Here is a 12181-nt window from a genome sequence, read left to right on the forward strand (position 1 = left end):
ATTTAACAATGAAGTTAGGATCATGAGTGTTCAGCCAGCTATATTATATTGTTGATAGTTATAGTAAGTGTTAAGAAAACTGTAACACATTCTCTGAAAATGTTCTGCTTCTGGCCAAGTTAGTAAACTTTGACCTCTGAGGCTGCCACATATTCATAATTCTGCACGCGTGCAAAACTTTCTTGTGGTTGAGCTCACTTGCCGCACCACCCGCAATGCAAAGCAGATGGTTCATTTTCTTTTTCTCTTTAATAAAAGCCCCAAACCATGGTGCTCACACGAAGAAGGAAATTACCTGGGTTCCAGACAGTGATGTGCCACGTTACACACTTCAGCTTTACCTAACCACTGAGTAACATTGATCATCTTGTTACCGTGGCACCTGTCATGGGTTGAGATATGTTAGTCGGCAAGTGAGCAGTCACCTCACAAAGTTGATTTTTTGGAATCAGGGAACGTGCAAGCGTAAGGATACGAGCAAATCTGACAAATTGATAAAATTGTGATGGCTAGATGACTCGTGGGGTCCATGTGTCAATGGAGCAGAGCTGCTTTGGCAGTACAAAGGGGACCTGTGTTTTGGACGATCTGTGTAAAAACTTGCATACTTGTTGAGCGCTCTTATCATACTAAACTATTGATATGACGCAGTGTTAAGAGTTTTAAAAGAATAAAGTAGCTAAAAGGGGAGAAAAAAGCAAAGAAAAGTGCAAGGTAAGATCAGTGGCACTTTAGCTTTAGGTTGTTGGGAGAGACTGAGATAAATTCCCTGGACAGAACGGGGAATTGCACAGTCACAACAAGCTGCTGAATGGCATAGTCGTGGAAATCTGAGAATACTGTACGGGCTGTTCTGTATCTGTACCAGATTTCCTTAGCTGTAATGCTGTATTTGTATTTATGAATAGTTGTAAATAATAGGCACAGAGACGAGTCTCTTGTGTATCTACTATTCATTATACGGAGATGAAGATGGAAAAAGGCAGGAGTGGCCTGAAAGGATAGATGACGTGGAATGTCAGTAGAAAGCCTTTAAGTCTGGTGCTGTTTGCTTAAAAGGCTTCTTTATCATTTGATACCATGAGGCATTTTCCCCCAAGTGCCCACTAGTTCAGAGTGATTTAGTTAGGAACAAACAGCTGCACAGCGCACTGTCTAAAAGAGATAGCAAAGACCTCCGGGGAATATGAGAGAGAGAAGAGGAAAAGGAGGAGGAGAAAAAGCCTTTATATGGTCCATATAATGGAAATGTAAGATGTTGACCTGGATTATTGCCCTGCTTTCTTTCCAGTTAGTCAGACAGATTTTTATCACAAAGAAGGTTTGACTTGCAATATATGATTTAAAAATGAATGGGCAGTTAGGTAATTAATTCCTACATTGACTGGGATGAACTGTTTGTGTTCTAGATTATGTTTTTGATTCATTATTTAGATGCATGTTGCTTTATATGTACAAAGGTTTATGGATACCTGACCATCACACTCATATCAGGTTCTTCTCCAAACTATTACCACAAAGTCTGAAGCAGTTGCATAGATTGTCTTTGTATGTTGTATCAATTTCCTTTCACTGGAAATAAGGGTCCCAAACATTTTCCAGCATGACGGATGGTGGACGAAAAGCATGGTTTGCTGATGTAGAAAAACTTGAGTGTCCTACACAGAGCCATGATCTCAACCCTAATGAACATCCTTGGAATGAACTGGACATAGGGCTGGGCGATATGGCTGAAAACTGTATCACGATATCAGTGTTTCATATCGGTCGATATCGATAATTATTGATATTTTTATGACCCATTTAAAATAAGGACCAGGAGAAAAATTTATTACATTTAAACCTTTTTATTTTAAACTTATCCTTCCTCTGATCATAATCCCCTCAGTAAGACAGAAATGTCAACAACCATGGAAAACTCAAATAATTAAAATGTAAACATAAGTCTAAAATCACAATGAACACTTAACAATTATATCTTAACATTTAAGGTGCAAAATGAAAGAAAATGTAAGAAATGCTTAATAAAGTGTAATAAAATAGTGCAAAGTGTTAAATATAAACATAGAGAAATGGTCTTGCACAATTTGCAGACGACGTTGGTCTGACTACGGTCAGACTTATAATATCCAAAAAACTGCCATACTGGCGAGCTGACATTTCCTCTTTTATTTACAATTTCCTCGCTCGCTGCGGCTCATTTTCTGCTTATCAGTCGCCGGTTACTGAAGAGAAATCCAGCAGATCAGCACGAGACAACGATATGGCGCAACCAAACTTGATACTGTTACATGATTGTACATGTCACTCCCTACGTTGCTAGGTTACCAGAGAGTGAGTACCTTTGTAAATGCAACCAAACTTGCTTCGCAACCTCTGTTTTCTTCCATCGAAGAATAAAAAATATCGAACACATTTTTTATTGATATCGATCACGTGTCTATCGCGATACATATCGTTATCGTTTTATCGCCCAGCCCTAACCGGACACTAGGAGTTCATTTTATGTTCAAGATGTTATGTCATTGGAGTGAGTTGCACCTTGACTCCTGAACAATTTGTAGAACATGGAAGTCCATGTGAGCACACCTGAAGTCTCATGTTCCGTCATGCTCCTCTGCTTGCTCAGGCCGGATGCCCTTGTGTGCTTTATTAAAGTTAACATTGTTCATAAATTCCATGAAGGGCTACTTTTCCTGCAGAATGATTCTGTGATTCTTTGTTTTGATATTTTAGCAGAGTACAATTTGTAGCTTTGTTTAGTCATCATTAAACATGAAATAAGTTCATATTGCTCTCATTTCATGGTGTTTCAAGTCCTGTAATTTTTAAACGGCGAGCTCCTGAGGTTCTGGATGGTTGTTTAAATTTAATGCAGTCATCCAGACATTTTCATACGGCTGGGCGCAAAGGATCATAGTCAAGCGAACAAATGGTTTCTGGCCATTATTGTCAAATTTATTACTGTTGAGCGACTATCTAATTTGTCTTACTAAAAGAGAAGACATTTCCTTTCTCTGTGTGGATAATATTTTCAGATAATCATTTACAAACCTTCACCGCTAAATATATGATTTTTATGCACGGCTGCTTGGCAACAAGTCTCCCAGTTTACAGATGAGAATAAACAGCCCATCACCCTGTCCTGTGTCTGATATTTGCCTTTCAAACATCACTTGAGATGGGAGCGTGGTGTGTAATTACCACAGCATACTCTGTATGAGAGTGCAAACAAGACAAGCAGTGAAGAATGGCATTTTAAGGGATCCTGTTAATGACATGAAGTGGCTTTGAAATGAGCACTGGTCACACAGTGGTCCATCTCAATATAACAGCAGTAGATCTGACGCTGTGCTTGGGCAACCGGGTGCTGTAAGCCATTAAAATGTAGGCTTTTTTTGTCATTACTGATTCTAATAAAGTCTTTTATGATAACATTTGTTTTTTAAATCTCATTTAATTGGATACCAGCTGCTGTGATGAGAAACAGGATCAGCCAATTGGGATGTTGCTTTTTTTTTCTCTCTTCTCGGTTCTATATAAAAGCTACTCTCATGCTTCACTATGGCACAGAGATGTGGTTGTGCTGTTCAGTGCAAAAGAAAAGTAGACCGGGATTTATTGTATTGTTATTTTTCCCAATTAAAGTGTTCCGTGTTATCAGTGGAACTGTCATAGTGGAACTGATGTATTTTATGGCAATGCTAATAATATGGTTAGCTTGTTTATGCCTTATATGTTAAAATAACATAAATACATGTTCTCACGTTTCCACCTTCATCATCCCACTGAAATGAACTCCAAGCAGCCAGTATAACACACAATGTACTGCTGAATCGTTTTAGATCCAAGTGTGATGTACACAGACACTAATTCTACCAGCTGAGGTAGAAACCAGTGTGTGTAGAAACAATGGTTTACAATAACTGCCCCTTGGCTGGCTACACTGTCTGTTGTGTATTCTGCAGTGAGAGACCCCCAAGTTCATGCTTGTTTTGAAACCTGTGGCTTTACGCTCATCCAAATGAAGCTGATGTTTGTTTGAAATAGGTGCATTTGTATATTTTCTTTTTTAACCCCCCATGCAAATCCAGCCAACTGTTTTTTGTTTTGTTTTTTGTGCGTCTGTGATATTGCAGCAGGCGAAGCGCTGTCTGTACTTTGTCATATGTATGAGCTCACATACACCCACAATATGTTATTGTCACTTTGACCGACAGGAGACGGAGTATTTCCCTCCACCTCAGATAGCATGCTTTTGTGTTCTTGCCACTCAGGAATCTTTTTTGTTTTCGTTTTTGTTTGCCGCTGCCGTTTTTACAGCACAGCAGTCCCTGTAAATCTACTGACCATGAAATCCTCAGAAACTAACACCACACTTTTTGTCTTCTTTTTTTTTTTGGCAAGGATTACTGACTATTGAAAAACTTTTTAAGTGCAAGTGTTTTGTACTGTACTTTGTGTATTGTAGTTAGTTAACATTCAAATGCTTGCAAATCGGATCATTTTATCCAGCAGTTATAGAACGTTACCAAAGCGTACATATTTCTGAGTGTCTAAGTGCTCTGTTTGAACCCTGTCCCCCTTTCAGAGTGTCAGTCATCATCTCAACACCCCCCCATAACCCCCTCACCCACTCGTAGTCTTGAAAAAGCATGAATCGTAAAAATAGATTTCTACTGCTCACTCTGTTCTCACTGTGAAAGGCAGAAAACGAGACTTTAGTTAAGCGTAATGACGAGGTTGAATAATGGCCCTGGCGCAGACCTTCAGTGCCTGCTGAAGCAAACAGGAAAGATCTTCTCCTGATGTAAAGGACACTGATCCTCAGTGAACACAGCCCCCTAAGACACGCATGCCTCTGGTCTTATTTGAATATAAATCATGCATTTTCCTGGTCATCCGTGTTTACAGGATTTTGGGTTTTTTAATGTACCGTATTTTCCGCACTATAAGGCGCACCTAAAAGCCTTACATTTTCTCAAAAATCGGCCGTGCGCCTAATAATCCGGTGTGCCTTACTGTGTGTGTGCACTGAGTTCCAAAATCTGTAAAAATGTTGTTGTGCGACTTTGGTAAGCGCTCCGCTTGATTGACTGTCGGACCATTTCCCGCTGACACAGGAACGTAATATGTACACTATGTACGCTGGCAGTGATAAACCAATCAGAGAACATTGCGTAATACGTGCAGTATGTACGCTTACCTCCACCACGACTCCGGTAGGTGTACTACCGGTATGTTGCAAAACAACATTTGTTTCTTCCTAACCTATATGCGCTCCACACTCCAGTCCAGTAGGTGGCGGTAAATGCACTTTAAGTTGGTTTGCCATCCGCCAATAAAAATCAGAAGACGACGACATTTGTTTGTCTAAAGTCCTACAGGCTATCAGTTACGCGGTTGTAAATGGGAATAGAGCAGCTGCGAAAGATTTCAACATCAATGAATCTATGGTTCGGAATGGGAGGAAGCAAGAAAATGAACTGCGCCAAGTTAAGAAGACACTGTAGATGAGGACTTTGATGGATTTGTGGGAGAAGATTGATTAAAATATAATGTGTGTGTATTGTTAAATAGTAGAATAAAGTTCAACTAAACTCACTGTTTTGCTTCCGTTACCTTTTTTTGTAGACCGTATGTTTTAGCATGCGCCTTATAATATGGTGCGCCTTATGTATGGGTTAAGTACAGAAATAGACCCCGTATTTATTTATTTTTTTTGGAAGGCCATAATTTTATACCTTCATATATATCTTCCTGTGTCATTGTATGCAAAAAAACTTTACCTGCTTTCTTGCCCTCATTTGTTTGTTGCTCCTCATTTGATTTACTTGAGTGCTGCACCTGCTTTCTTCAGTGAGACAGTGTCTATATGTATTTATGGGTCTGATATCTCTTGGTCTGATGTCTGTTGGGTCTGATGTCTGTTGGGTCTGTTGGGGTCTGATGTCTGTTGGGTCTGTTGGGGTCTGATGTCTGTTGGGTCTGTTGGGGTCTGATGTCTGTTGGGTCTGTTGGGGTCTGATGTCTGTTGGGTCTGATGTCTGTTGGGGTCTGATGTCTGTTGGGGTCTGTTGGGTCTGATGTCTGTTGGGGTCTGTTGGGGTCTGTTGGGATCTGTTGGGGTCTGATGTCTGTTGGGGTCTGATGGGGTCTGATGTCTGTTGGGGTCTGTTGGGGTCTGATGTCTGTTGGGTCTGTTGGGGTCTGATGTCTGTTGGGGTCTGTTGGGTCTGATGTCTGTTGGGGTCTGTTGGGGTCTGATGTCTGTTGGGTCTGATGTCTGTTGGGGTCTGATGTCTGTTGGGGTCTGTTGGGTCTGATGTCTGTTGGGGTCTGATGTCTGTTGGGTCTGTTGGGGTCTGATGTCTGTTGGGTCTGTTGGGGTCTGATGTCTGTTGGGTCTGTTGGGGTCTGATGTCTGTTGGGTCTGTTGGGTCTGATGTCTGTTGGGGTCTGATGTCTGTTGGGGTCTGTTGGGTCTGATGTCTGTTGGGGTCTGATGTCTGTTGGGGTCTGATGTCTGTTGGGGTCTGTTGGGGTCTGTTGGGGTCTGATGTCTGTTGGGGTCTGATGGGGTCTGATGTCTGTAGGGGTCTGTTGGGGTCTGATGTCTGTTGGGGTCTGTTGGGGTCTGTTGGGTCTGATGTCTGTTGGGGTCTGATGTCTGTTGGGGTCTGTTGGGGTCTGATGTCTGTTGGGGTCTGATGTCTGTTGGGGTCTGTTGGGGTCTGATGTCTGTTGGGGTCTGATGTCTGTTGGGGTCTGTTGGGTCTGATGTCTGTTGGGATCTGATGTCTGTTGGGGTCTGTTGGGGTCTGATGTCTGTTGGGGTCTGTTGGGTCTGATGTCTGTTGGGATCTGATGTCTGTTGGGGTCTGATGTCTGTTGGGGTCTGATGTCTGTTGGGGTCTGTTGGGGTCTGATGTCTGTTAGTCTTAGTTCAGGCTAGGGGGAATAACATTATATACTTTTCTGTGTTTTGGACATGCCTTAGCAAGATGTTGAAGACTTAACCCCAAAAAGACAGAGTATTAAAAAACAACCTATGTGCTAAATAATCTGAGACTGTCGAGTGTAGTGTGATTGAAATGGTGCACTTTCATTTGTTCATCTGTCTCCCTGTGTGTCTGTTCGGCCAGTTGGTTCAGAAAGCTGTCGATGTTTTCCTAATTGTGTTTTACCCTGATACTTCAGGCAAGTATGCTCTGATGCTAGAGTGTACCTGCAGTACAAAGAAGAAACCTGGCAGAAATGTACCAGACAAAAATGAAGGCAATCAGTGAGCTCAGTAGTCCCAGCTAAGAGAGATTTGTAGTTGAATGTAATACAATGTCCTGGGAGAGTGCACAACATTAGGCTCAGGCTCCAGTGTAATGCTGGTGGTTATTGGTGTTTACCGTCATCGGTACAGACCTTTTAGTCTGATCAAGTCTTTTACTGGAAACATTAGAGTCTGAAAACATCTATTGCCACCTAACTGAATTACTCACAATTGTTTTCTGGTAAAGCCACTTAACCTCAGCAGCCCTGTTCTCAGATTAGGACATGTATAAAAGGAAGGTGTGATCAGAGTTTTAACACAACCGAACCTCCTTTTGTTCTACTTTCACTGTACATTTGTTCTAATAGTGAGTATTTAACAGTTTTGCTACAATCTGTGGAGTTACTGATATCTTACAAATTGCTTGTTTGTTCAGCTGAAACTCGCAATGGGCTAACACTACAGTCTATAGCGATTAAAAACTGAATATTTTATGCTGGATAATACAGATCAGTTATTGTCAGAATAGTTGTCAGTCTATTGTAATTTTCTTTTCCTGCTTTTGTGTTTTGATTGTTACCCAAGTGTGTATCCTGCTCACCAAAGATTTGAGTTTACTGTATAAGCCAGAATGCAGTTTTGTCTAAAGCTGGGCTCACACACTGTACAGCTGTTTATAATCATTTGCGATTGTTGCTAGTCAGACTGTACAAACATGATAACCATGTCAGTCACACTGTAGGATCTTAGTTGTTATGTCTGACTGCACGACAATCAAGATGCATCAGAATATGACGCACATGAGAAGACTTGTCTGGGGTTTTATGTCATTAATCTGTGACGCGTTCAGACCCACATTTTTTCCTAAAATGGCAGGTAGCAGCAGTCTGTAGCATTAATTTTGTTTATGACAATCCTTTATGATAAAAACAAGATGTGTGTGGAGCGTCATGGCCGGGTTTGCGTCATCCGGTTTACCTTCACATATATCTCTTTGTGTCATTGTATGCAAAAAACCTTCTCCACCTTTCTTGCATTCATTTGTTTGTTGCTCCTCATTTATTTAGCTTGAGTGCTGCCTCTGCTTTTCTCAAATTGAGACGCAGTGTCTGTATGTATTTATGGGATTTGTCTGATATCTCTTGGTCTTAGTTCAGTTCAGGCTAAGGGGAATAACATGGAATACTTCATCTGTGTTTTGGACATGCCTTAACAAGATAAGAAAGATGTAACCCCAGAAAGCCAGAGCATTAAAAATAAACTTTTTATATCAACATCTGGGTACTATGTCTTTTTGTGATAACATAACATTTAAAGTGACTGAAAATGATGTAACTGATGTCATCCTTTATTAATCTCTATGCCCTGCTGTGCTTGTGCCCTTCTAGGGAAGAGGAGGAGAGCCTCCGCAGTAAAATCCGGGCAGATCACGAACGTGCACTGCAGGAGGCCAAGGAGAAGCTTCGCAAGTCCAAAGATGAGCTGAGGGCAGAGATCCAGACCGAAAAGACTAAAGTGATGAAGGAACTGAAAAAGGATGGGCCAAAGCCTCTGCCCCCAGTACCCATGCCCAAACTGGTGGGTATCAATGATGGAGACCCTGGAGACCCCGATGTTAAAGAGAAACGGGACAAGATCAGAGAGGTGAGAGTGTGTGGAGTGATATGTGCAGTTCTCTAGGTGCAAATCTATAAAACCTGTTCTAACAGGAACTGGGAGCAGCACTTCCCTTATTGTACATTTCTAATATGGAAAGTATTAGTTACGTAAATAAGACTAAGTTAGCTACATGTTCTGCTCTGAAACTCTGTTGTGGTAATGTCATCACATGTGCCAGACTGTTGCGGTAAAGGACACTTCTTACTCGCACGTACGCTTTACACACACAATATTTTACATGTGGTAGTCAGGAAGTGATTCTGATAGATTGTAAACCCTGAAGAAGTGGACAGCGGGCTTTTAAACCTGTCCTTATTATGGCCTGGATATCTGCAGCGTCATAAAGAGACTGGGGTTGTAGAGACATGTGGTGAGAGGCTATTGAAAAGCCATCTGCCTGAGCAGCAGAACACCGCTCATATGACACATACAGGTGTAGGAGGAGGGAATGTTGATCGGTTTATAATTATCCTCCACTTCAGGTTTGTGTAGGTCGCAGAAGGGACATCTGCCATTCACCATAGGATGTTGACCACTCTGGGGCTCACGTGTGGACGGACACACACACACACACACACACACACAAATAAACAGAAGTGTCCTGTAGGGCATGGTCCATCTTGCCCTGTTTCAGTGGAAGCCTCACAGCAGGGCCATCTGCTGCTCACAAGGGGACCTTAATTCTCCTCATTGTTTATGTGTCATGGGCATCAAAATGTCAAGATATCAAAGGAGTGAAAAGCAGGTGCAAGTGGAAAACACTTACAGATGCATAAAATGCACAGTAATACAGTGTCTGCGTACAAAGCTTGAATACCAAAATTTGCATTTCTTTACACTGACCCAGTATGAACACAGTTATATTTCAGTACAAGACTCTAATGTACACTTTTCATGTTGTCACTATCAGGTTAAATCACATGTAGTGTGCCATGAAAAGGTTCCTCTCATCTGAATTTCCTGAATTTGTGCACAACACTGTCTGACATTACATCTGAAACCAAAACATAATAATCCATAAAAGAAACCCAGAGGGAACAAAAAACACAACAATGTGTTGTCTGTATTAAGAAAAGATATTCAACACCCGATCCCCCCCGGTGTGAAAAAGTGATTGCACCCTTCCTTTCAGTAGCTGGTTATAAAGCCCCTTAAGCAGCAATAACTGCATCCAAACACTTTCAGTAGATGTTAATTACAGTGTTAGTGTTAGATGTTAATTACAGTGAAGCACAACTGCTTCAGCTCTTTGACGTTTGTAGGTCTTTAAGCACGAACTGCATGGTTCAGGTCCTGCCACATTTTATTAGGTTTTAGGACTTGGACTTTGACTTGGCCATTCCAAAAGTTCACATTTCTTATGTTTGTGAAGTAAGCTTGTGTGCTTTGGATCATTGTCTGGACCTGTGGACCGTTTCAAACCTGAAGATATTGATATCTTTCACATCAAAGACAAGAAAGAAGTACTAAAAAAACAGTCTTATCTACGTACTGCTAAAAAAAAAATCCGAGTAAGTATAATGTGGAAAATGCACACAAACAGTTTACACAGAAGAAAGAAAAAAAAAGACATAAGCACAGAAAATGTTCCTGCATCCTTCCTACATTTGGCCTGTTTAAAAACCTGTACACTTGAACGAGCACATCAACCCCACCTAGGTGATGCCCCCAGATAGCCTTTTGATATAACCAGTAGAAATGACACGTTATGAGTCATGAGTATTCAACGTGGCACAAAACTAAGAAACCCAGACACTGGTGCCAAAAGAAAAAAAAATCAGCAAATGAAATTCCGTTTCTACTGGCTGAGGTAGAAGCCAGAGCAAACACATTATTTGGTACATTAAGTACTGCAGTTAGTGACAGTACATTGTTAAGCACACTATCTTGGTAGCTGACAGCAATAAATAAGCCACACTACATTGTGGATGACAGGGCTTTTTTTTTTTTTTTTTAAATGTCGATTGGCTTCTCTAAACAAAGTAAGTATGTTCGTAGCACTTTCCTATTTCCACAAATCTGCCTACTTGGTGATTAGCAAGATATCGTCGTTGTCGGGCGGAAACCTCGCATGTCAAAATTTGGTCAATTTCGTCAGTCCCCACGTGGGTCTGTTATTTTTACAAGTTATTAACCAATCTAAAGTCTTGAAAATAGCTTGAGCGCAAATCTCATAACTCCATTGGACACTTCAACTGTCCACCTCTTCTTCACTCCGCGGGAGATTTCTCCTTAATAAGAGTCGCAACGAATCAACACGTCTTCTGAGGTAAATGTCTGTAAAACACTGGGCTCAAAGAAAAAAAAATCTTGACCCCCGCTAGTTCTGGTGCTCGTCTGAGAACAGGAATTTAGCGCAAGACAATCCACTGCAACGCAGACTAAACCCTGTGCACTGCAGATAAGGTACGGCGTTTTTTTCATTTCCTGAAAAATAACGGTTTTGGAGATATGAGGATTCCGCATGACAGCAACAATATATAGGAGGGTCCTAATGTACAGTCTCAGAGCTCCTGTGAGATGAACCACTTCATCCACCATTTCTCCACTTGTTTTCACCTCCTGCAGCCTCAGAAGCACTTTGCCTTCACAGCTGTTGGTAGGCCTGGCATGAGTAATAAATAACCGTCGGTCATGATTATTTAGTCTAACCTTGGTTATTTCAGATAACCGCAATTATTGCGCATTGTACCACCCGTAACCTTCAGCACCCCTACACTTGGTTCACACTCCAGCAGATACGGTGCATAAGCAGAGCAGAAGCTTTCACATCGGCTGCCATTGTAACTTCCCACTGAGCCACGGCTTATAGGAGAGTTCGCATTACTTTGTTTTGATTTAAAATCAGTGTTAAATGTAATGCAAATACAAGGAAAATCTCTTCAAGAGGCTTATTTTTAACTATTAACGTAGTTTGTATTATCATTTGTTTTAATCCACGCTGTTTTCATTCTCTTTTTCTGCATTGTGCAAGCAGTAGACTAAAGAAAGGCCAGAAGAAAAAACAGCATCGCTGGTGCTAAAGGTTAAGAAGAATGAGATGCAGACTTTGGGTTCACTCATCCACCCCATCACGCCTGTCACATGATTTTGTTTATGATTTCCAGCATATTCCCCCACAACATACCATGTAATAATAGAACAAGCTGTGTATGTAGTTTATTGTATGTAGTATGTTCATGTAGTTTATAGATTTTTCATTTAAGGTCCACTTACTAACTTCTGCACTTTTATGGTGAAGTTTGCATGTCAAGC

At 41.1% G+C, this 12181-nt stretch overlaps 1 protein-coding gene across 2 annotated transcripts in view; it reads left to right on the forward strand.

Annotated features, from left to right (window-relative positions):
• man1a2 (mannosidase, alpha, class 1A, member 2) overlaps positions 1-12181 on the forward strand; it is a 59882-nt gene that overhangs the window by 11364 nt on the left and 36337 nt on the right. For both annotated transcript variants that reach the window (XM_060876157.1, XM_060876158.1), the window contains one exon: positions 8656-8911. In XM_060876157.1, the coding sequence (XP_060732140.1) occupies positions 8656-8911 (256 nt within the window). The remainder of the gene's footprint in view (positions 1-8655; positions 8912-12181) is intronic.

The sequence above is a fragment of the Tachysurus vachellii genome, chromosome 8 (genome assembly GCF_030014155.1).
Source record: "Tachysurus vachellii isolate PV-2020 chromosome 8, HZAU_Pvac_v1, whole genome shotgun sequence".
Lineage (NCBI taxonomy): Eukaryota > Metazoa > Chordata > Actinopteri > Siluriformes > Bagridae > Tachysurus > Tachysurus vachellii.